Source organism: Etheostoma cragini, chromosome 21 (assembly GCF_013103735.1).
Source record: "Etheostoma cragini isolate CJK2018 chromosome 21, CSU_Ecrag_1.0, whole genome shotgun sequence".
NCBI classification, from domain to species: Eukaryota; Metazoa; Chordata; class Actinopteri; order Perciformes; family Percidae; genus Etheostoma; species Etheostoma cragini.
Genome location: NC_048427.1, coordinates 3204078 through 3230500, shown reverse-complemented (window position 1 = coordinate 3230500; position 26423 = coordinate 3204078). Strand labels below are relative to the sequence as shown.

Here is a 26423-nt window from a genome sequence, read left to right as displayed (position 1 = left end):
ATTGCTCTCATGCTATAAATTGCTTCTTGTTACCGGGTTTAAATACCCAACTTCCCTGGTGATGCTGGACAACTTGGTTTGGGAGGAGAAAATGTAAATGTGTGTTGGAGAGTGGGAGGTACAAAGATACCACTAAGTTCATTTTATTTATTTATTTTCTATTCATTAGAGTGTATTGGATGATGACGGGAATGCAGCCCCCAAGCTTGGACGTCTTCTTTTTTTTAACTACTTTTTGGGGCTTTTCCCTTTATTATAGTGACAGTGTATAGACATGGGTCTAAGGGGGATAGAGATTGGGGGGGTGACACATAGAAAAAGACAGCAGGTCGGTTCTGAACCCAGACCGCTGCAGGTCTCAGCCAACATGGGGCAAACACTCTTACTGGGTGAGCTAGAGGCCGCCCAAGATGTCTTTAAAGCAATAAAGGATGTTCAAGAAGATGTTTATTAGATTAGTCTCATTAGGTGCTTACAAAACAAGCGTATGATGACTGTTTCCGTATTTTCATGGCTCACATTTATTATTCTTAAATCAAAATTAACATCAAACGCTCATCTGATAGCTGTCCAGTGTCAAAGTTCATCATAATGTCTTTCTATCTCTAACAGGAACACCATCCAAAGCATGCACACACACACACACACACACACACACACACATATGCTCACTACAGTAGTCATTCTGTGATCACGAAATAGGCTTCCCATTGAAACACATTACTTTAAAATTCCTAATCAATTCACAAAATTGACGGCATTAACTTGACCTGTACACAAGTCAATAGATCAAATAACGTGACAAATTCACGAACTGCCATGTGACTGGGCTGTGCACACACACGCACACAAAGGGAGTGGAAAATAGTTTTATTTAAAGAAATTTAATTTAGTCAAATACACAAAACAAAAACTCCAAAGTGCAAACCGTGTTGCAGACCTCCTGGGAGTGTTCTATGCAGTTAAGCAGGTTGAGCCTTGCTTCCTGGCAGAGGGGTTCACACACCTGTGTGCACTTTAAGGTGCTAATGATCACAGCTGGGCAGATTGTGCATTAGTGGTGCTGCTGGGCTCAGCTCCTCTCATTCCCCGGGAGATCCCTGCTCAGCCAGGCTCCAAACCGCCTCTGCTAATCCCACCAGGTAACCTCTCAAAGCTTCTCCTAATTAGGGTCCGAGTAGCAAAGCAGCATGGACCCTATTGTTTTTGCCAGTATTGTCATTATTAGGGGTCTGTCCTATGCCAAACTCAATCAGTGTGATTTGTGTGCTAACTGTCCTGGTGATGTGGCTGAAACAGCCATCTAAAATTCTCAACTTCTTCTTTTACGCGAATAGAGCAGAAACCATTCTCTAACTACTTGAGTTTCCATTGACACAGAGTTTGGGAAACTTAATTTCCAGACGGTCTTCCACAAATTCTCCATTCAAGTTGTTAATATATCAAATTTAGCCCACAGTGCATTCAACTGTATGCATTAGTGTACACAAATCCTGCAATTTCGACCAAACTAAATCTTTGTTCATGTGAAAAATTCACAACATTTGAAGATCACTGTAGATTTGGTGTGAAGTTTCAGAATTTTATGTCTAAGTGAATTTTTAGAGTATTAAATTGTGTTCTCATCTACGTATTGCTGTTAATGCAAAACAGTGCGTCTTTAAACATTAATTTGGCAGTTAATGATTTTTATAGAAAATTAAAGGCATCTCTGTGGTCTTCACAAACTATGAATTTTCTAATGAGAAAACAAGTTTTTACAGCAGTTTGAAATTCTAAATTTTCTCAATACCAGCTCTTTGTCTGCTAGGCGTTAAGAGCTCCCTGAGATCAGAAGCTGCCTACATCTCACTGGTTTGGAGTTCGAGCACCTGGTGTTGCAACATGCTCATACATATATCTAATCAGGCAATGTGCTGTGGACAACCGCCCTTCATATTTTAAGAGTATGTTTACACACCTGGTTCTGCTTAGCCATTGGTCCAGTTCCATTTTAGCAATGTCATGTAAGTCTTCGCGGACTCAAACTATAGCTCCAATAGTTACAGGGGTCATCACCCGGTCAATAGCTCACTGAGATCAGCGCTTGCCTTCAGACCCGACGGGTGTGAGTTCAAAGCTCAACGGTCATAATCAGCGATTGCTCTTTGGACACCTTCCCTGCGTGTTTGAAAGCTCAGCTCGACCATTGGAGCAGCTGCAATGAGCCTTTACCCTCAGTTTACTGTCCAGAAAAATCTAATATTTCACACGCGTATGACTGGTTAGGAGTTCAGCGTTGTTTGTTCAGTGAATACATGAAGCTTTGAGTGGGGAAAAAATTTAATGTATCAGTCATTCACTTTTACATCTCCCTCTTATGAAATGTAAAGTCAGATTCATGAGTAGGAAGATGCACCATTAATCATGGCAGTCGAGTGTTTGGTTTATGCCCTACTTGGTCTGTTGTGAGCATTGGCTTACGGCGTCAGTTTGCTGTCTTCATGACTCCTCTTTGTGCTTCTGTTACATTTATATGGAAGTATTCACCCTTAATTTGTAAAGAAAAAAGTTGCATGCATTGACTCACTTTAAAGGTCCCATGGCATGAAAATTTCACTAAGATTTTTTTTTTAACAATGTGTTCCCTCAGCCTGCCTATGTTTCCCCCCCCCCCCCAGTGGCTAGAAATGATTTTAGGTTTAAACCGAACTCTGGGTATCCTGCTCTGCCTTTTGAGAAAATGAAAGCTCAGATGAGCCGATCTGAAATCTTGTGTTGTAAGGGGAAATGTTACTCCCTCTTTCTCCGCTTTGGCTGCCCAGAGAATTCGCCCACCCATGAGGAAGAGAGATCATGGCTTTCAAACGAGCAAAATGGCAGTTGGTCAAGGCCACACCCCCAGCCTCCACCTTGCATGTCACCTTCTAGTGGCTGTAATTCTAATTGGCCTGTTTGGATAAACCTGATTGTTGTTGGGCTCTAGTGCTCATGTTAGTTAATCTGCATTGCACGTAGATAACAATTATGCAAGTAGATATTGTTATAGATCTTGTTTGAATTTAATATCAAAGTTACGTGCCAAAGCTTTTAAAAAGAAGGCTGACAGGACTGCAGAGTTGATGTTAAATCTAAATTACAGCACCCCCTTTTTAAGAGGCTTCATTAAAGTTGAAGCTGCGTCTTTGAATTGTTTATGGTTTAAATAAAGTTGAACAGTAAATGTGACAAAACTATTGGCATCATAAAAGGGCAAACATGTTTTCTAATTTTCTTTGATTCCAACACAAGCAAACAAATCTTCTGGAACTCGTTAAAGAGGCCAGTCCTAATTCTTAGATTTTTGAATTTGTTTTGTTGCTCGTTGTTGTGACATTGTCTGTATCTTTTATGGACTGAAAATTAATTGATTGGATGATAGAGCTGGCTTTCTTTTTTCTTTTAAATAACTAACCGGCATGATAATTGCAAAACACACACTTTCATATCATGACATACAACTCGGAACAGCTTAAATAGCAGAGATTGGGGTTCCTTTTATCAGTGGAAGTGAGGTTCAAAGGTTCCTTTTGACTCTGTCCGACTGTTTTATGAGTTGTCATTCTGTGTCTTCCCTCACACCAGAGGAGGATCAGCTGTGCACACACTCCACGACACGCCTGCCGACTGGGAGCAGAGTGCAACACCTTGGAGGACCAACAGCCGGTAAGAGCTGGGGCATTTAAATCACTAATGGATTTGTCAAATGAGTTTTTTTTTTTTTTTATGTATATGAATGAAATCAATTACGGAATTTACAAGCATGTCCATATTTTAATTATATCCCCCACATTTTAAAGTCAGTTTTAACCAAACAAGTCATATGCAAGGATCAGAAAATAAGTAATGGTTCTAAAATGGAAACACAAAGTAAGATGTTTAAAATAAGTGACCACTTTTGCTTTCTTATTGCGTTAACTTTAAATGCTGTTCCACAAATGCCATAACCTATTGTTCCCAGTCAGACTCTGCATATGTTCTCATGAAATAATTAACCTTGACCTTTAGTGTAGTTCACCATGAATCAAGACCAAATCTGTCTCAAAGGTCAACTAAACTTAGTTGTATGCTTATTAAGACGATTATTTAAAAACTGCATTTGTGAAACCTTCAGACATGCTTTTAATCTCATGCAGCGTCCTGTTTTACCGCTTTAGAAATACTAACGCATTGTGCTCCTATCACTTAAAGTATAGACTGCAATGCTGTTCTGAGTGTTCATGGCTTGGACTCTATCTTGGAGTGATTATCAATAACTGTTGCACAATTCATGTTGACTTTGACCTCAAGTTATTATAGGGACAGTGTCAAGGAGCTCAGAATTGCACAATAGGACTGTATATCTTAAATATTGCCAAGTTGTAGACTGAATGTGGTTATGTCAAAGTGCTAAAGTACTCAAAGTTTCTCTAATGCAGCGTTTTTCTGTGTCCCAGCAGACCTTGCACCATGGACGTCCTTTTCCAGGTTCTGTTGTCCCCACTCCCGACCCCGGCCATCATCTCCCTGGTCGCCCTAGGAGCTGCTGTCTTGTTTTACCTCAACTCAAGGCCCAGTCCCCTCCGCAGCCCCATTGACCTCAAAAGGCAAACTCTGGGCATCAAGGTAAAGAGCGCCAAGTTTTATTAGTACAGCATACCGTGCTGAACAATAGTTTTCATGTTGATTCTGCTCGACTTCCTCAGGATGGCGCAAGAAAAACTGCATTGCTTGAGGACAACAACAACCTGATGTCTTATTGCCACGATGACGCCAAGACCATGTATGAGGTCTTTCAGAGGGGTCTGAAAGTTTCAGGTGACGACAACATGCTTCACTCTCACTGATGGCTCTCACAGGACCGGCCTTCATGCCACTAGCGATTTGGTGTTGCCAGTGTCGTCACAATGCTGATCCGTGTGGAAAATTATTTTATTTAATGGTGCATTACATGGATAGTAAGAACAAGACCAACTTTGTTTTAACTACTTGAGTCTAAACTCAAAATTGTTTCCTTTTCATATACAGTACAAATATGCTCCGACAAAGTGGTGTCTAACTGTTAGCAAGAAAAGGTGCATTTTTGTGGATGGATACATTGTAGCTGTTTCTAGTTTGTCCAACCCCTTTATATCCATGAAGGGAGACTCTATATATTCCAGTTAAACATCTACATGTATTGCTGTGGAGCTTTACTATTAATTAAAAGAAAACTATTCATTACATGTTTTTAAATGTTTTCTTTTAAAGGTAATGGACCATGCTTGGGCTACAGAAAATCAGGAAGGCCTTACCAGTGGCTGAAGTACAAACAGGTAAAACTACATGTAACATTGCAGAGAAAATAAAATGAAACTGCTGTTCTGCAGCTGACCTTTCCTCCTCTTCCTGTGACTAAAGGTGTCTGATAGAGCAGCGCACCTGGGATCAGGTCTACTTCACAAGGGTTTGAAGCCGAACACTGACACTTTTATAGGCATCTTTTCTCAGAATAGACCTGAGGTGAGTGTGGCCATTGCTGATGCGATTTTTGTTTTTGTTTTTTTGGTTTGAACAATGTAATGCTGTCCCTCTGTTTTTAAGTGGATTATTGGAGAACTGGCCTGTTACACCTACTCTATGGTAGTGGTCCCGCTGTACGACACCCTGGGTCCTGAAGCTCTTGTGTTCATTATCGACCGAGGTAATTGGTGCTTTTCTTGCACTCTTAATGCTGCTAATTAGGGTCCAGTAACTCATCGGTTACCACAGGGACCTGTGTCCTCTAATCTTAGTTATTTATCACACCAGCTCCTTGAATCTGTGCTTCATTTTTGATTATGTAATCACTGCTCAATAATACAGAGCATGATTACAGTAGGTCTGCATTTGTATATATCTATCTTTTTAAAACTCTATCAGTATTGACAAGTCTTACCTCATAATGGCACTTGTGACAACTTTTTGCTGTTGTAATTGTACTGTCAAATTTACCTGGTGATACAGCTTAAATTAACTTCTTTCAGCGGAGATCTCTACAGTGCTTTGTGACAATCAAAGAAAAGCCGAAACACTGCTGCAAATGCGGGAGGAAGGCCAGACTCCAGTTCTCAAAACCATCATCGTCATGGACCCTTTTGATCCGGAGTTGGCCGAGCGAGGAACCAAGTGTGGGGTGGACGTTGTGGTTTTGCAGGATGTGGAGGTAATGCACAATTACCTAAATAATTAGTTAATGGTGGTCATTGCTTAGCTTTAGCTCAGCACAAATGATACTGTGAGAAGCACAATCATTGCTAACGTTTTTTTTTTTTTTCCTGTTTTCTAGGCTATGGGGAAAAGCAATCTTCAAAAGCCTGTTGTAAGTTTTTATTCTGTTAATTCATGTAATCAATTTTAGGAGATGTAACAAGCTGCATGGTGTTCCCATGTGCTGATTTTATGTTCTCAACAGCCACCAAAGCCAGAGGACCTTGGGATTGTTTGCTTCACCAGCGGCACTACAGGTGAGGGATTAGTATTTCATTTGCAGGGTTTTATTTTTATAAATCATTAAGCAAAGTAGGCTGGATCACTCGGAATGATCCTGTGCCGCCATGATGTTTGAATCTTACACCTGACAGCACAGACTGGGCAAGAGAGCAGCCATGATTGCGTTTTTTTTTTATTTAATTTTTTAAAAGCATGATTAAGCTCGGGATGGCGGTGCCGGTTGGTAGGTCAAACACGCATTGTTGTATCCTGCAGGATGAAACCCAAAAAATCTTTTGTGATCCCCTGACTTCTGCTCTAGCACCATAACGAAGTTGACATTTTTCGACATTGGTTAAAATTTTGAGTGAAATCTCAACCATTATGGATTACATAACATGTGTACTCATTCTTGTATCCTGCAGGAGGAATCCTAAAAATATGGATGATCCTGATTTTTTTTTTTTTTTCTTTCATATACAGCCATCTTACAGTCCAATAATTCGTTTAAAGGGTTAGGGTTAGCTTGCTTAAAGAAGGTTAGCATGCTGGAAGCATTGTAGTAGTGGCACAACTCATCTAGTGATATTATTGAATGTTACATTCAAGCCATTGCCAAATGAGTTACGACAAAGCTAATGAAGACCATCAGCTATACACTACTGTGTATTTATCAGCATGACTATGTTCAGAAGATTGTTGTCCGGTGACTTTCCCGCACAGAAAATCAAGTGAAGATAATTACCTTCTGAAGAGTCAATATTTCTTTTAATCCTCGTCTGGATGCGCAGACGATTGTTATTACTTAGAATTCCTCATGGGGCTGACAGATGCGCTATAGCTTTGTTAATGGCAACAAAGTTATAACTAGTGTGTATCGATGGATTATGAGTCAAAAGGCCCCTGGACACAGACCTGTAGAAGCAACACAGGCTTATGCATTTTGGGTCTTTTGTGGTCTTGTTGCCTCTTTCCATGTTCGGTATGTGTCTAGAGTGGCATTTTGGAAGTGAAGGCCAGGGGCCCCCCCCAACACTTGTGTCCCCTGTGTCCGGTAGGCCCCTGCAGTAAGCCGTCCTTTCTTATGTAGTGTTAAAAGTAAAATGTGTCCCTTCTGTTTTTCAGGAAACCCCAAGGGAGCAATGTTGACCCATGAGAACATAGTCTCTGATGCTGCAGGTGTCCTCAAAAGCTTTGATGTATGTTTTCTAACCATTTAAATGTCATTTTAAAAGGAAACTTTTTGGTGCATGTGTTGTGGGCTTACTGCTAATGGAGCCTCTGTGCGTCCCACAGACAGTACTTGTCCCGTCTCCTCAGGATACCAGCATCTCATTCCTGCCTTTAGCACACATGTTCGAGAGAGTCGTACAGGTGAAGGCCTTTTTTTTTAAATTTTTTTTTTAAATAAATCTCTCAGTTTAAGAGCCTAAGGCTTTTTTTTTTTTTTTGACAGACTTCAGCAGGTGACTTGGTGACTTTTTGTCTGTTTCTTGTAGACTGTGGTCTACGGTGCTGGAGGTAAGGTGGGATTCTTCCAGGGAGACATCAGACTGCTGCCAGATGACATGAAAGCCCTGCAGCCCACTATTTTCCCAGTTGTGCCTCGACTTCTCAACCGTGTCTATGACAAAGTCAGTAATTTCCACTATTGGTTGGAGAAAACGAACATTGAAGTCTGACTTTCAGTTCATCTGCAGATTATTCATGATGAAAATCCATGTTTAATGAGCTCCAGCTCAATTTATTACAACAGTAAAGTCCTGGATTAACAAGGCATGAATAATCTAATGATTAATAGCTCAGGGGACATTTTTCTACAATGTTTACTTTTTAATAGCAGTGCATTTTCCTGATTTATCGTTAAATTAGGTTTAACTTTTTACACTGGTTTCAGTACTTAAAAAAAAAAAATATTCCCAGAAGGAAAGGATCTGAACACAGCTGGTGATTTGCGTCAGACACAACGGCCCCCTCTTTTCTCTCATTCTGCTCTAAACATTACTTCAATATTTCAAATCCAACATCCCGTCCCTAGGTTCAGAGTGGAGCCAAATCGCCTTTCAAGAAATGGCTGCTGAACTTTGCTGTGGAGAGGAAGTTTGCTGAAGTGAGGGAGGGCATCATCAGGAACAACAGCGTGTGGGACAAGCTTATCTTCCACAAAGTTCAGGTACGGTACTGCTCTTAGTGGAACAATTGGTAGATATGTTACTTTAAAAAAAAAAAGAGAGAAATAAAGTCACTGATTGTAAAACATGTTTATTCTTGACTGCAGGAGTCTCTGGGGGGACGAGTGCGGGTCATGGTGACGGGAGCAGCACCCATATCTCCAGCTGTGCTCAACTTCCTAAGGGCTTCTCTGGGCTGCCAGGTACTAACATTTATCCAGCTAATGCTTTGCAAAATTTAAAACTCAGTTCTCTAACTCAGATCTCCAATAGGGGATCCGGGGACCCTAGGGCGTCCTCAGTTACTGCAGGGCGGCCGCCAAATTGAATTTTTCTCATAAATGAAAATGTCTTAACATGAATCCAACATATTGGCAAAAAAATCTGCCTTTTCGTGAAAAAAGCAAGCAAGGAATCACTAAGGTGGCCATCCACGGATCTAGTTGACCCAAAGGATTCACTGTCACTTATTAGTACTTAGTATTTTAACATACTTGATTAAAAACAAGTAAAATGTATTAAATAGCCTAGTATTCTATGTCTTAAAAAGATGTTTAAAGGCTTTTGGCCGCCCACACCTTTATTGTAGGCCCAGGTAAATATGCAACTTAATATCATTCAATAATTTCTGAAATCTAATTTGGCTTCTTGAAATGGAAATGATAAAGATGTTGACCCAGTTTCTGAAAGCATTCATGTACTTGAGAATGTTTGGAACCTCTGTGAACTGGAGGTGGTAATATGCAGTAACTCTTGTGTTTGGACGAGAGTAGAGATTGCTCAACGGCGTCCAGCTGTTAGTGATCGCTTCATGTTCTTACTCTCTGTGACTGGTACACTCAGATCTTTGAGGCGTACGGTCAGACGGAGTGCACAGCCGGCTGCACCTTCACCATGCCAGGAGACGCCACCTCAGGTATGCAAGTCAACCTCGCATGTCCCACATTTGTTCTGTACTTTTGGCTACTTTATACTTCAACTCCACTACAATTTGGAGGAAAATATTGTACGTTTTAACTCCACTAAATTGATCTAGTAACTTTACAAGTTAAGATTTGACAGACCTAACGGGATTGAAATTGAGTGTACTGATTGATTTTTTTTTTTTATTACAATTGCTTACATTAGCATGTAAAATGTCATGGTTTCAGCTTAATCATGACTTGTTGCATTTCCCTTTCCTTTGAAACAATAAACTGACTAATCTTGACAAAGAATGTATGGATTTATCAAGAAAAAAAAAACAGATTAATCCTTAGTTGCAGCACTTGTATAGAATTGTTTTAAAACGAGCTCCCCCTTAACCCACAGGGTGAGATGCTGCTTTAATGCATGAGAAATGGTGTACTACTGTCAACGCTTTGAGATTACTTGAGACACATTTAAAATGCAGGACTTTTTCTTGGGTATTTTTAGAGTTGTGCTTAAGTAAAAGGGTCTGAACTAAAGTTAAGACAAACAAAGCACATGATTGATTGGGTTTTTAAATAAGCAAGAAACACTGTTCTTTTACCAACAGGTCATGTTGGGGTGCCGCTGCCTTGTAATGTTGTGAAGCTGGTTGATGTTGAAGACATGAACTACTTCGCTTCAAACGGCGAAGGGGAGGTAAGATGATAACTAAACGGGTGAGGTGCAGGAATACCTGTCTCAAATTGAAGTATGCTGCAATAAATATTGGCAGTTTGTTTGCAATGTTGCCAATAATGCACAACTATCTGAGTTACTTTTTAATACTGAATAAAACTTACGTTTTAGTTCTGAAGCTAAGTGTCATTTCTCCTAGTTTAACACTAGTTTGTATTTCTGCATTTTGTGAAGAGCAAATCCAGTAATGCATGAACATGAAAGTGTTTTTTTCAAATTAAATTTAAACCTAAAATTATAAGATTTGTTTCCTAGTATTAAGTGTCAAGAGATGTACAGTATATAGACTATCCTTTCCCCTGGTAAAAGCTTTAGGAATATGAAATGTTGACGGTTTAAAGTAAAATGTGAGGTCTACTGTCAGACTTATGTAACGTCTATCTCGGTGGTCTTTTCCAGGTCTGTATCAAGGGTAGAAATGTGTTCAAGGGGTACTTGAAAGACCCGGAGAAGACAGCAGAGGCCTTAGATGAAGACGGTTGGCTTCACACTGGAGACATCGGGAAATGGCTTCCAGTAAGAATCAAAACCCAGTTTTGTCTTTGTCAATTATGTAAATTTGGCAACTGCATAAGTACAACTACAAGCTTTCTGCAGCAGATGCATGGTCTTTTGAATCTGCCTTTTTTAATCTTTCGTCAAACGCTGAACTTTAAATATCCAAAGCGTTGAGTTACGGGGAAAGGTTTTGAGATACAAATGTCGTATGTTTTGTGAATAGAGTGGCGTTCTGAAGATTATCGACCGGAAGAAGAACATATTTAAGCTGGCTCAGGGGGAGTACATCGCACCAGAGAAGATTGAGAATGTGTATGTCCGCAGTGAACCTGTGGCCCAAATATTTGTGCATGGAGACAGTCTACAGGTAATACTGCATCTTTGCACTCTGAGGATACAGTTGGTACACTCTCACTCCCTCTGATCATCAAACGCTTTTCTCCTGTGGGACCGTAGTCCTGCCTGATCGCCATCGTTGTCCCAGACCCTGACGTCCTGCCGGGTTTTGCAAAGAATCTAGGGTGCCAAGGCTCCTTTGAAGAACTCTGCAAAAACACAGTAATGCTTCTTTCTGTTACCTCACCTGTGCGCAGGAGATGCCTTTTTTTTGTTTTCTCACAATGTTGGAGAAAACCAACTATTGGAATGTTTCTTACAGTGATTACTTTTCTTTTCAGGAAATAAAGAGTGCCATTCTTTCAGACCTGACAAAACTGGGCAAAGAAGCAGGACTCAAGTCCTTTGAGCAGGTAATGGCTCCTCATGAATTCCTTAAAATGTATTCAAGTTTTTTAAAGAGGAATCAAATCCGATATATAGTTAGCAAGCTGATTCTCACTAGTCAAACACAGGACTTTGACCCAGGAGAGCGGTGGTTGTGTCCCGCATGTGTCCTTAACTGTCCCTCTACCAGATATCCACTGAATATACCCTGCTTAAACCCACTGTCTTATCACTCCAGTAGACAGATGTTTGTTCAAAAGTTATTGCACCAGTTCAAAAAGGCTTTTTATTCAGTTTGCATCTTGTACCAAATCGTTTATCCAAATACTTAATAACCCTCTTCACCCCTCCTCTTCCTACCTGATGCAGGTGAAAGACGTATATCTCCACCCAGAACAGTTCAGTATCGAGAATGGTCTGTTAACTCCAACTCTCAAGGCCAAGAGGAACGAGCTCACATCTCTCTTCAAGCCACAGATCGACAAACTGTACGCTAACTTACAATAAATGTATACACGTCCATCTATGTTGGTTGAACCAGTCTTTTTTTGATTTGAAACAGTTCACCTGTTGTGCAGCAGCACAAACATCCACAACAAGACGCTGATGTTTTAGAGGCCTGAGACAAATGGCACATACTAAGGAGAGCTCATTGTGGGACTGGCTCTAGTGGCTGTAATTCTGCACCAAGGCTGAATTTTGGGAAAGAGACTTTAGATATTTTATTAGGGGACCGCTAAGGTCTATATAAAAGCATCTGAAGAGCACCACGTCATGGGAGCTTTAACTTCAGGTCAGTTTGTCTACACTGCCCTCATGTGTTTCAACAAATGCATTGCAAAGCATTCTGTAAATAGTGTAAATTAAAACGGTTCAGACAAATATTGTACAAAGACTTTAGCTTAAGTAGTTTTTTTTTTTTCTAACCCTTCCAACTCTAAAGTGTGGCAATGCAATAAATAAAAACTACGCCAAAGATTTAACACTTATTTCATCACACAACTTGAAAAAATTAACCGCGCACACAAGGACAGTAACTGCTTTAGGTGAAGTAAAGACACCTCTCCTGGCATGTCCAGTCGCATAGTCATGTATCTCTATGTAGTAGAGTAGAAGTTTAAAGTCCCATTAAATGGAATCTCAAGTACTATAAAAGTACCTTGACTCTTTACACTTTAGAGTCAATGGTTGAAGACAAAATCAAATCCTTAACTTAAGTAAAAGTGAATACAATCATGTGCAAATACGCCATTACAAAAGTCATGCATTAAAGTTTCCACTTAGCCTAAGTAAAAATACAGAGGTGTTGGCAAAATAATGTTGGCATACTTAAAGTATTAATAGCAATTCTAATACAGAGTGGCTGTCAGTGTTATACTTTTACGATAAGATCATTATTTTTGATATATTAATGTAAGGTGTTCGCAAGGTGGAGCTCATTTTAACCACTTCAATTCAACTTTTGGTTGTTTACTTCAGTGTTTCCCAAACTTTTCACATAAGGACTCCTAAACTAAGACAAATTAGACCAGACCAGGAAGCGTATGAAACCCAAGACCAAAATAGTCATACATTCTGTCATTGTTACTTTTGGTTGAAATTGGAGTGAAAATAAATGTTTTCCTCTTTTTGCTGGAGACCCCATGGGCCCCACTCAAAGACCCCTGGTTCACTTTGGGAATCATTAATTTAATCTATAACCGTCATATTTTATGAACTACTATGTTTTGTTAGTTTGGAAAGTAACTATAGTTCTTAGAAGTGTTGGATTAAATGTAGGAAGTACCATCAAAATCAGAAAGATTTAGTGCCAGGTAAGTAGCACTTCCTAGGAATTTGTCTTGGTTGAAGTTGCATACATAAAAACAATATATAGTGTATATAATAAACAATATAACAAATAACACATACATGCATACATACTATATAGCATTAATTGGGTTAGTGAAATTGAAACATCAGTACAACTAGGATACCTAAAAAGTGTAGAGCAGTACAGCACTTGAGTAAATCTTATAGTACAGGGATTGTGCAACATGACCCCTTTCAACTGATATTCTCCTTGAAGTCTCCATAAATAGTCCAAGGGGTGGAAAATAGGCTATTGCAAAATACAGTAATAGGTGATACCTAAAAAAAGTTTGAGAGAAAAAGTTATCACTCTGATATCAAAAACATTTAATGAGAGAGAAAAATTGTCATACCAGTAGCAAAAAAATCTCTCTCAAAATACTTTTTTAAACTCTCAAATGTTTTGCTATCAGTGTGAAAAAAAATCTCACTAAAGTTTTTTTCAAAACGTAAAAGATGTCTCTAAATAACTCACAAATATATATTTTTTGCTATTAGTTTAAAAAAATCTTTCAAAAAAGTATACCAAAAATATATATATTTTAGATTTTAAAAAGTTTTTTGAGAGAGATTTTTTTTGCTATTGGTATGAAAACTTTTTCTCAAATATTTGTTTATCTCAAATGTTTTTGTGCAATCAGTGTGATAACTTTCTCTCAGATCTTGTTTTTCTCTTATTTAATAAAGAAACCATTCTAGCTCCATCTATGTCAGTCATGCTTTGTAAAATACAGTTATGAAGAACCGGGTAATGCTGCCACCTTGTGTCGGGCTTCCTCGCTGGTTTCTCGGGGAGTCTCTCCGGGCTGCAGCTGGATTCTGACCTGCTCCACCTGGAGTTTCCACCGGGACGAACCGACGCTCTCACCGCTCTCTCCCGGTTCTGGTTCGGGACCGTGCAAGACTCGAACTAGCCAGAGAGTGAAGCTGCACTCAAATGCCACTTTTTCTTATGCGTGTATACTATTTAACAGTCGGTGCGAGGATTTAGCCGTTTCCTCCTCAACTCCCGGGATCTTAACGTTACCTGTGAACCGGAGCAGCTTCTTTAACATGGCTTCTTCCGCCACAGGTGACCGCGAGGAGCAGGTAAACGGACTTTTTTTTCCTACTCGTGTTTCTGCTGAAAATAACTTTAACAGCTACTTTTTTCCCGCGTAATGTCAGCATTAATCTCCCAGTTTGGTTTGTTGTCGTTGGTTAAGGTTGTGAAATAAACCTCCTAGTTCCTGACTTCAAGTTTTATTGTCCTCTGCAAGGAAAATGGGAGACCTAATAAAAAATCAAGTAAAGGATAATATTACAGCTAAATCTATATTGGCCATTTACTTTGCCATGCAAATATAGTGACATCCTCTCTGTAACGGAAGGCTGGCTGTGTTTTGAGTAACGTTTTACTCTGTTACAGCCTAACGTTAGTTTGTGATTCATTCAAGTCAACGGGAGTTTTTACTTTCACTTGTTGAAATGATCCTACTGCATGAAATGACTCTGGGCATATCTGACAGACATCTTCTATCCTGATGTAATTCCATATCTGAATAATTATTACAATATATATATATTGTGGCAATCAATAGTCCGTATGAAATAACTATATGGTAAAGCCTATCTTTGCATACTTTTGTGTGAATTAAATACTATCTAACTATACTGTCTGATGAGCAGGTGACATCTTGTACCAGAGCCTTGGCCACAGTGTGTGAATGTGTGTGAATGATTCCTGTAGCCTACGATGTAAAAGCGCTTTGAGTAGTTGTTAAGACTAAAAAGCGCTATATAAATACAGTCTATTTATTATGTAGGAAGCCAATGGGCCTGTTTCACTTGATGCAAAGTGAAACACTAATTGTGTCATTAGTATGAGAAGAAATTAGATTTTAACTGTCAACTGCGGGTTGGGCTTGGACATAAGTATCTTGATGCCTGTCGGATGCCAGCCTGGCTCGTCCACACAGCATTTTGAGATGGCAGAAAAACGTGCTGTGGTTTATTGGCAATTCTTTAAACAAATTGCCTTGGGCGGCGCTAAGTGCCGGACGGAGCAATGGTGCCGCTGCACAACAGCCTCAGGAAGGAACTTGTTTTGGTGGAACGTGTGTACGTTCAGAAGTTGTTTTAGTCATGTAACAGAAAACTCAGATTGGAGAGAGAGTCTAGCTAGCGGTCTGGATTTACCCTGCAGAGATCTGAGGAGAAGTTAACCATAGTCCTCAGAAATCAACCAGTTTCTAGCGGCACCTCAATAATCCCAAAATGAAACGTTGTCGATATAGGCTACCAGGCCCTTGTCTGGAACTATTTAACATAATTCGTCTACCACCCCAGACCGCCCATCCTTGATCCAGTGGAAAACTGAGTTTTACAGCAGGAAGAATAAACGAGCAGGCCTTTTATCAGGATAATCAATGACGGGACAATGACGGGAATATTTGCAGACAACCAGTCTGCAAATATTAAAGTGTCTGTCTGTTTGCTCAGCTGTCTTTCCTTCAGTTGTGCTACTTCTTCTCTCTTCTTTTCTTGGCTTACCTTTACCCCAAACTTGAATCATTATCTATAACATTGGTTAGCTTGCAGTTTTTTCACAAAAGAGTCGGATGTTCAACATTAATTGACCAGATCAGCTGAACCACTTATAGTTTAGGCTAATCATCACTCTCAAAATATGACATAGTCTAGTTAAAGTCATAGATCAGTTGGCTAAATCTTCCCAAATATTTTGTATTTTGTGTTTTGTAATTGGTGTGGGTTAAAGAGGTGATGAGATCTGTGATCTCCATGATTCGTTATAGATGAATAACTTGAACTTCACTTTTAAAGGCTTTAAAGACTGGGAAGAGCCCAGAGAAAATATATATAAACAATGTAGTTGGAGCTCAACAAACGATATTCTACAGAAGAAAACATGCATCCTGATTTTGCTCATACAAGCCAGTCGCACACTCTACTAATCCCATAATGCATAAACAATATTATGATGTTTATGCACGACTTTGGTAGTTATATATTACCTTTATGGACTGAGTTGTTTTGTTGTACAAGGAAAAGATATGTGCACTGGCAGACATAAATCATGTAACAACCTCAAATTTTGAATATTTCATGAATAGTTTTTGTCATTTCTCCAGTGTTAACAAAGTAAATTCTCAAAACACAGAGTTGATTTGCATCATGTGGTGGGGGATGACTTTATGAGGGGAATCATCTTGGAGCTGAGTGGAAATGGGGAAATCAAACTGAGAAATGCAGGGCAAGGTTCAAACAATAACCTCTTGCCAGCATTTAGGGGTTGTCAGTAAAAAATTGCAGTTGTAGACTTAGTGTTGTTAGACTTTCAATTCTTTCTGAGCCTTTTGTTTGTATACTTGAAACATGAGGTAGTAAGTGATGATTTATTAATTTTGCATTCATAAAGTATAATTTAAAATACTTAGTACGCTGATGAAGGCTTTTGTTATGCTGAAACAGGTGGATCATTTACTGTTGCCACAACTCGTAGGTTCTTTTAGATAATAATAGATGTGTGTAAGGTGATTTCTTTTGGCCATATAGTCTGTTGATGTGTATCTGTGTGCTTGTCTGTCCGTGGTTCCACCCATCTGTCCATTAATGTTTGACCACAGATTGGCAGTGGGAAATGGAAGGAAGGTTTCAAGATGGTGGTAGTAATAACTGCCTGTTGCTGTTGTCAGGTCGCTGTGTAGAAGGTTTATTGTAGCAGAGCAAACAAAGTAAGACTCCACCTACTTCCTGATCTAAAGCAAATGGACAGCACAAAAATGCTCCTCCACCTGGAGCCTGCAGAGCTGTGTGTACATGTACAAAAAGGCACCGGGTTTCCAAAGAGTTTGGAAGAAGTTAAAAAGTCGAATTTTCTTTGAATCAATACAGTGCAAATTCTAATATCTATAAATATTGCGTTTGTGTGTGCACGCTTTTAAGGTTGCATCTGATCAGAAGTGGTCCTCACTGTCAAAACACATATTCGGTGTTATGTTAATGTTCATGGTTTGGTTCGTTGTTGTGTTGTTGTGTTGCCGGTAGCCACCCGCCACGACGACAGCACAGAAGCCAGATAGTGCTACCACCTCATCTCACAATCGACATCTGGTTTCTGCAGGTTGTTTTCTTGATAAAATAATTCATATTTTTATCCATAAAATGTCAGAAAGAAATGAAAAACACCTACAGTCCAAGGTGAAGTCTTCCGATGTCTTGTTTTGTCCAACCAACAGTCCAAAACCCAAACATATTTGGCTTACTATCATGATTCAAGACAAAGATCACATCATCACGTTTGAGAAGATGGAACCAGCCAGTGTTTGGACGTTTTGCTTAAAAAGATGTTGATTATAAAATAGTTTCTGGATAATGTTCTGCTATAATTGGCAGATTGTATACATATACATATACATGTATCTAACATACTTTTTAGTAAGTTTAGTGTTTTTTTTTTTTTTTTTAAGAATTAGGACCAAGATATGTACCAAGTGTAAACGGCTCCACTAAAGGGAAATGGTTTGCAGAAAGCAACCAGGTACAAGTAGCTGGGGATTGTTCTTGATAACAAGCTGATTTTATTTGAACACCGAGATGCTGTCTAAGAAGGGTCAGCAACATTTGATCTGCCTCCGTTATCTACATTTCGTGTTGACAAAACTCTTATGATTGTATTTTACAGATGTTATATTGAGTCTTTTTTAACGTTTTCTTTAATCAGTTGGTACGGCAACCTCAGCATCAAGGCCAAAAATGCACTATCCAGGATGGTGAAAAGTTAGCAGCAAGATCTTGGTAGTACAGTAAGGCTGAAGCTATCCTGTCTGACAGCACCCACCCACCCACCCTCTATACTCTTAATTTCAGATTTTGCCTTCTGGCTCTAGGTTCAGATTCCCTGCTGTTAAAACAACAAGTACAAGCACTACTTCATCCCCACAACCATTTCACTTCTGAACACAGGCCATGGGAGGAGGGAGTGAGTCCTAACTCACTTGGTAAAGTGTGTACTTTAGTAAATGATATGATGTGGTTCATGTTGATGATGTTAATGCCACTGATGTGGACAATTGTGTTATGATGACAGTGATAATGATCATGTATTCAACATGCCTGGTAAAGTTGCACTTCATGTATGGTATTTGTATTTAATTAGTTTTGTTTTAACATATATAAATTCCCGTTAGCGAGCTTGCAAGCTTGCTGACCATGAGAAAGCTTGTTAGCTTGCAGAACTTTATTTAACATTTTCAGTAAATTTTCATTTACTATATTACTATAGTACTATATTTCAAGGGAACGGCTTTCTTTTTGGGATATGTAGTTAGCTAGGTCAGTTAATAACTGATGATAGTTATGGGGGTCATCATCGGGTTGACATGTTAGCAGAAACAGCTGGTTAGCAAGGCAGCTAGCTGGTGAAGATACTTTTATTAATATTTATTATTCATTTAAAACAGAAATTGTGGCGACCATTTTTCATTATTTTCTGTAATTTGAATCGTTAATGTACAGTATATCAGGGCGTCTCTACAGTTTTGCTTGTCAATACACCCATGTGTGAGTTTTGTAAAACAATGATAAATATCTACAAAAAGGTCACGAGAAAACAAAAGGTTAGCCTAGTTGGTGTAATCATTCCACTTTTTGTATTTATTTATACTACATAAGCCTTTCCATGGTCCCTCTCATTGTAATGGGAAGGGTCTGGTTCAGCTGACTCAGCTCTGCATGGAGGGAGCGAGCTTACTGATTCATCCACACTGGCTCTCTGGCTCAGTGCAGGGGATTGTAGTGGAATGAGTAAACATGACCTCAGTTGTGGTGAGGTAATGTCAAGTCACTGCGTTTAGCGTTTGTTTGCGGAGAGGAAGATGCTGTTATTTGGAAGACACAGAGCAGACAGCAGTAATAACTGTATCTTATACTGAGGTGTGTAAAGGGAGGCAGAAGCAGTTTCTCAAAGGACTGTCACATTAGCATGTATTTCTTCTGTTAGCGTGTGTGTGCGCACGTGCACTACTGTCTGTCTGTCTGTCTGTCTGTCTGTGTGCCCGTGTGTGCCTGTGTGTGCCCGTGCACGTGTGCTGGTCTGTGACTAGCTGAGCCAAACAGACCAAAGCCTGTGAAAACTGAATGGTAGCTTTTGAAAAGAACACACAGATACAAGTAATGTCGTCTCTATTTACTCAAGATTTGCAGCCCTTTTTTCTAGGCACTTAACATTTAAACAAATTGCCTTTATCTTTATTTACTAAAGGATCTAACCAAGAATAGCCGTACAGCTGAAAATAACCATAAATGGAATCAGTGATCCACTATTGAATAGTATTGGTGCAAAGTGAGAATATCAATACATATCATCTTTAAGACGCCCCTTTATTTTAGATTCAGACTTTATATTAATCCACGTTCCGGTGTGGGAGTGGGAAGTTGACATTTCTACGAATACTCTCAGCATCTGATCTATGGACCACTGTGGCAGAGGAAACTTTGCCTGAGAACCAGGCGAACCTGCGAGCTCATGTTTTATTTGCATTGGCAGATGTGTCTGCCCCCCCTCCGCTTTGGACAGATTTCCAGCAACATTGACTTTTTACAAGATGTTGGACTGTTGACTGAAGCATTTTGAAAAGCCTACATGGGATGGCATAGTCAAACCAAGAGACCTTAACAAGTCCTTGCCTTACCCAAATTCAATTTAAGATTGTAAGTGACGACTAGAGACTAAAATCATTTCTATATAAATAGCTAACTTCAGAACTTTGTCTGTAACAGTCACCATTACAATCAATGCTTTCATTTTAGAGGCATCAATGTGGATATGTTATAAATGTGCCGGCAAAAATTGAACTAATGATTAACCCTGTTTTTTATTCCGTTTGACCGTTGGCTGATCATTTGACAAAACAGTTACACAATTACAAAAAAACGTTTTAATACATTAACTAAAGAGTTCTGTTGATTTAAAAAGGTACATAGCTGCATTCTGCTTAAACTTGTTTTACTCTCTTATAAAAAAAAAAAAAAAAAAAAACTTATTCTGTAATGTGTGCATAAAACAGATAGGCCTTACCCTAAGGTGTGTGTTATATCTAAACATCTAAACCGTATTTTGAATTGATGATACCAAAGGTCAGAAAGACAATAAGATATAGAAACAGTCATGTTAGAACAGGCAAAAGGGCCAGGTCATCATCATCATCATCCTCATCCGATATGGTTTGGTTATGATGGTGTAATTTGGATGCCTAAAAAAGTGACACAGTGCTTCAATTGTGAAACGTTTAAAGGAAACGATGTTTCAGCAACCTGTCAGAGAACTGCTGTCAAAAGGATGCTTTCTAGTCTAGAATACTTTTCTTTTTATATTAGGTGGAGATGGCACGGTGGGTTAGCAGCACTGTGAATGACAAAAGAACATCTGCACATTGAAAGAATGGACGGATCAATGAATGAATGAATGAATGAATGAGTACCAGTGTGTAAGCAGTAATGCCTGAGACTCATGGGGTCACAGCTCCGACTGACACCAGGGTGTTATTCAGTGTTGGAGTGAATGCTGAGTGCTTCTGTTATATCTTTATGAATGGGTCAACGTGAACGCTGAACGGAGGTCGTAATGAAGGGCTGGGTTAATGCGGATTACTGTCCAGAGACCCGTCTGCAGTGATGGAAGAAGTAGTCTGAGCTTTTACTTGAGGAACTGTAGAAATAGCTTTGTGTAAACTGTACTTTAAATAAAAGTCCTCAAGTACAGAAGTATCATCAGCAAATTACTAGTAAAGTGAAAGTACTCTTTCAGAATAGCTCCTTTCAAAGTGTTATAGAATGTTAATTCTGTTTTATGTAAGCGGATTTTAATGTTGTAGCTCTTCAATGTGTTCGATACTCTATATGCTACTGATTAGTATAGAACTGCATGAAATCATAAAAAGGAAGTGAAAGTAACAAAAGGTATTAGGGTAATAAATATGTAATGTTTTTCTTATTATATTAGGATGTATAGCGATACAGGAATTGTTTTGCCGCATCAGCCGGGCGATTTTTAGCTCATACGTAGTTCTAAATTTTACACTTTTTTTTTTCCTCAGTTCAAGTTTATTTGTTGTTAATGGGATTTTATCTGGGTTTTTTGTGGTTAAAATAATTTAAATGTCAATGCTGTCTACATTGATATATTTAGTTTTACTCCCAGCATGTTCAACTGTAAAAAAAAAACATCTTTCCATGCCTTTTAAAAGAAAATTGTTTTACCAAATGGGCCAAACAAAAACATATCGGTGTATATGTGACATCTTCTCATTAGGAAAACAAGGGTTCATATCTAACATATAACATCTTAGTTACCCCGCATCAAACTGCCTATACATTTAACAGATTAAGGCACGATGTGGACATTACACAACACATTTCCTGTTCATCTGATGATTTGAAAGGGCCAAATTAACCATCAGATAATCCCGGCCCCAGTGGCTCCTAAAGCTCTTGAATAAACTGATGTCACTAGGCCTCAAACACAGTCTGAAAACATCATTCCTTTTTGTAGTTGTTGCAGAAGAGGCCGCAAAAACACTCCAGATGTTGCAGCTTTCGGAGTGTCAGGGGCAGGGAAAGCAGCTTGGTGGTAGAAAGGGAGTCGGGTTCCAACTTTCCAGCTCTGCTCTTGTCACCGTGCGGCTCACTGCGGTTGGCGATGAGACCATTTTAGGCGTGGAACTGTGTCCTTTTACTGCCATTAGCATTGTGTGAGCGCGCCGGTCCACAGAGACAAAGACAGATTGTAAATCAAGCGAGGTTGGAAAGTCCATCTCTTTGTGACTAGTGTTTGTGTGTCTGCTCTTTCTCAATTGTGTGTGTGTGTGTGTGTGTGTGGGGGGGGGGGGGGGGGGGGGGGGGGGGGGGGAATTCCTTCTCTTCTGTGTAAATTAGCCTCTTTGACTTTGCAAAGACTAGTTAACCTTTTTCTTCTGACATTTAACTTGTAAATCTGTGGCGTTGCAGAAAACCAACCATCTGATTGGTCAATGAAAACAGATAAAACACCACTCATAGTTTTTTCCTAGGGTAAAACATTTTGAAAAGGGATAAACATGTTTTTATCTTTTAGTTTTTTTTTGCTGATTTCTGTCCCAATTTTCTCCCAAATTTGAATGCTCCGTATCTAAATGCAGTGCAGAGGTTCATGCCCGTTCATGTAGTTAGTGATACTGTATGCTTAGCTATGTAAGCCGTCTGTTTTGTACTTTTAGTTGTATGTGTTATTGATATGATAATATTGTTGATTGTATTTTTGTATTATTAATCTGAATCGGCAGAGTAACTAAAATTATCAAAAAATGTAATGTATTGGAGTAAAACGTACAAACAATATGTAATGAAGTAAAAGGAAAGTATAGTCAAGTAAAGCACAAGTACCTCAAAATTGTACTTGAGTTGATTGTGATATTGTTTATTTCCAACGCTCTGATTGGTTCACCCAACACACTTCTCACAGCTTATGTGGTTGTCATGGTGAAATCATGCCACATTTTGGTTGTTTCCATGGGGATTCATCTGTTCCCATTATGGCACTTCTGACTCATTTCCTCCTGGCTGGCCGTTATCAATAATCTATCAAAAGATATCATTAGTATGCAGAGAATATCGCTGTCTAGTTTGCACTGGATACAGTTGAACACGGACGCGCATGTGTTGACGTTGAAGTCTGAACTGGGAAGCTAAAATTCTCTTTGAGAGAAGAAGAGGAGAAGGAGGGAGGAGGAGAGGTGAAGTGGCAAGATGACAGGAACAAATGTGACGGATGAGAGAAGGGAAGTTAAAGAAAAACAGGAAAGACAGATACTTAATGCGAGTAGCTCTTTTTCTTGGTATCATTTTACGTTAAACACTGATCCTATCAGGTTGTGGTTTTAGTTTAATTCCTAGATGTCAGGAAACCAGACTAAACACTTTGAAAACAGTTTCTTTTTTCAAAATTTGGGTTTCATTCCTGTCTTTTATAAACTGTTAGGAACCTGCAAATCTATCCTGGAACTGTCACAGTATTTGTATTTTTAAGTGTGATGAGCAGCTCTTTCTATGTTTAAAAAAACTCTTCTCATTGTGCTATTAACTACTTCTATCTTTATTGGTATTGATGTGGATTTCGCAATCTACGTGCAGCAACAACAAGTTCACACCTGTGCTGTGGGGTTCACCAGAAGGCATTTTGGGAAACGGGTTGGAGGGGATGATCAAATAGACATGTGGCACAGACCACACATTTGATCACAGTTTCAAAGTATAGGCATTACTGGAATCACAGAATGGTGATTTACAGTACAACAAGAGTTCAAGTCTGGTCTTCTTCCAGCAGCTCATTAGCTCACATCAGCATCTTTGTCACTGAAAATCCACCCGAAAAACACTCACGCACATATCACAGGCCTCAGTGCAGAACCTCTCACACACACATACACACCCCTCCAGTATTCACACAAACACTGAGTAAATGTCTGCAGATCAGCAACGTGTCAGAAAGTTGTCAAAACACAGAAACAAACTATCCATCAAAGCTAGCTTGAGAAACACAGCTAGTGCCTCTGTCTTCGTCCTAGCAGTGATAAGGGAGTGTTTTGTGTTGATAACACCCTCTAAGACAAGCAGACACAAGCCCATTGGATGCACTTACTGTAGAGTGTATTTGGTCCCGTAAAAAACAATTTGGATTCAACTCAAGACCTCCCCCCTGGCAAATAAGATGACGGATTTTATCATAATCGCCAAGGCTATAAACAGGATAAACGTGTGGATTTGGCACACGTCATGCATTAAAGTAAAAGTGGGACTGTAAGTCACATTTGAAAGTCCCGCTCAATAAAATAAGTGTTGCTTCACTTGAATATATAGACTTTACTGGGCAGTTTAACACCAGAAGGCTGTTTTATGATTATTCTACTGAAGTGGGAAAGTTTCTATGGGCTCAACTTAAATCTGAATTTAAGATGCGGTCGTACAAGCAGGATTTTCGCTACTGGGTTAGAAACCAATTGCGGTCCAGTATGCTGGATAACTATGACGTGGAAACTTGAAGCCTCCTTTCCGTAAAGTAGGAGACAAAGTGTGTCTAGTACTTCTTATAGCTGACAAAAAAATCTTTCAAAAAGCTTGACTTACCATTTTTTAAAATTCCAATCTGCTTGTTATAAAGTAAATGTTTTCCCCCTCGAATTTCAGATGGTGCCGGTCGGTTTTTATTATGAATTTTAAAATTAAATTATATTGGAATAATCTACGATTTTCTGATTATTTTCAGAATAAATCTCCAGTAGCTCGTGAACTAACCTTGTGTCTACTCACCATACAAGTTATAAACATTTACTGTGACACACACAGACCCACGCACGCACACACAAGCAGTCATCTATGAAATGCTTCTGTGGTCAAAGTTCACAGCCAACCAATGAGAACATTACTGTTTTGTCTGCTGAAAACTTGCCCGTGATGGCATATAACATACACATCTCACCGTATAAACATGTCGCTAAATGTAAACCTTTTCTTTTCTTGTCTCTGATCCTTCCCATCTGTCTCCTCTCTCACTATGAAGTTGCGTGAACCATAACTGAAAGACAAAGGTGATCTCTTTCTTCCCCATATATAAACATTTCCATAATGATTTAAATACTGGTACCGTATAAAGCCTGACCGATAAAGGTTTTTTAAGGCAGATACCGATTCAAATATTTGGTTATTTAAAAATCAGATATGCCGATATATTGGCCGATATATACATTTTAAAAAAAATCCAGAAACGCATTACAAAACATAAACAGATTTCCATGACATCAGTTATTTGTAGTTATTTATGAGTTCTCAGTAAAATAATCTGGTGATAAATTGTTTTATTTTCACAACAGAACAGAGGAACATGAAATATATATTAAAGTCTGCTAAATAAAATGTGTAAAAATACAAACTTAAGATGTAAAACTTAAAGTCCTTTGAACAAAAACACATTAACCCAAAACAGAAATCTGTGTTGCCAACAGGGACGTTGTAGAGTGCCCTCTGATGGAAAAACTATGCAACGCCAATGCTCATAACATGGTAAACCATCTGTTTTTATTTTTTAAATATTCATTTATCAGATTCTAATGAACAAACATTTAAAAGTTAAAAAAAACAACGGCCATTATCGGTAATACCAATATATCAGGAAATGCCTAGTATTGGCCGATGTATCGGCCGGGCTCTAGTATACTGTATATCTCACTGCTGAGCCGATTGTTTTATTCCATTAGCGACCCACGGGTGCTCACCAAGACCCTATCTCCTGTAACCACTGGTTCACGTTTCTCTATTATAATTTACAGTTATAATAGAGCAGCTAAAAAGCCACTCCCTTTTCCAGTAGGCCTTTTAGTGGCTGACTGAAAGAGAATATTGGCTATAAAAGTATTGTGTTACCTCTGGGAGCATGGATGTAACTGTTTTGGAGGCCCATTATTGTGTCTGTGTGTGTGTGTGTGTGTGTGTGTGTGTGTGTGTGTGTGTGAGGCTGTAGTATTGAATTAAGGCTGAGAGATTAGGAGACACATCAGAGCGACAGGCCTAGAAAGAGAGAAAGGGGAGAGAGGTGGATGTGAGCAGAAGACAGTAATGTCCAACCAAACTGTCTGCAGTTAGTTACATTGTGGGTAATGTAGGCCCTAGGTTATAAGAATGCCTTGACTACAAGATGATTCCTCCAGTTCTACTGCATTGATTTTAATATATATATATATGTATGTATGTATGTATATGTATATATATATGTATAAATATAGACAGATCTTTCTTTCTACAGTTTTACAAGAGGGCAAAGTACATTAATTTACTATGACATTTTGTATATAATACATACTGTGCACAATTAAGGTCTAATATGCAATTTGGCCAGAACATGGATTTCATTGTGCTTCTTATAGGTTTGTTACAGATGGTTGTTGTTGTTGTTGCGAGCCTTGGCCACTAGATGTCAGACTGTGTTCTTTAGTCCAAACACAGTGAAACTTTAAAAGGTGTGTGTGTTTGTGTGTGTGTGTTTGTGTGTGTGTGTGG

At 39.0% G+C, this 26423-nt stretch overlaps 2 protein-coding genes across 8 annotated transcripts in view; both read left to right on the top strand.

The window, feature by feature from the left end:
* The first annotated feature begins 993 nt into the window (after positions 1 to 993).
* acsl5 (acyl-CoA synthetase long chain family member 5) lies at positions 994 to 12012 on the top strand. Of its 7 annotated transcripts, none has more exons than XM_034861014.1 (22): positions 994 to 1142; positions 3604 to 3684; positions 4458 to 4623; positions 4704 to 4815; positions 5248 to 5312; positions 5398 to 5499; positions 5581 to 5680; positions 6003 to 6181; positions 6305 to 6337; positions 6431 to 6482; positions 7573 to 7646; positions 7744 to 7821; positions 7947 to 8081; positions 8486 to 8620; positions 8726 to 8821; positions 9462 to 9534; positions 10138 to 10226; positions 10665 to 10781; positions 10987 to 11130; positions 11220 to 11321; positions 11441 to 11512; positions 11856 to 12012. In XM_034861014.1, exons 3-22 carry the CDS (start codon positions 4468 to 4470, stop codon positions 11991 to 11993), a joined length of 2052 nt encoding a protein of 683 aa, XP_034716905.1. In that variant the 5' UTR covers positions 994 to 1142; positions 3604 to 3684; positions 4458 to 4467; the 3' UTR covers positions 11994 to 12012. The 7 variants fall into 7 exon arrangements, with proteins under 7 accessions (XP_034716905.1, XP_034716907.1, XP_034716906.1 ...); XM_034861016.1 differs by having other exon boundaries at positions 4455 to 4623; XM_034861015.1 differs by having other exon boundaries at positions 3575 to 3684.
* Positions 12013 to 14113: 2101 nt separating this feature from the next.
* The window catches only part of LOC117937160 (ankyrin-3-like), a 145791-nt gene continuing 133481 nt past the window's right edge, over positions 14114 to 26423 (top strand). Inside the window, exon 1 of the mRNA XM_034860894.1 lies at positions 14114 to 14426. Within this exon, the coding sequence (XP_034716785.1) occupies positions 14391 to 14426 (36 nt within the window). The 5' untranslated portion in view covers positions 14114 to 14390. The remainder of the gene's footprint in view (positions 14427 to 26423) is intronic.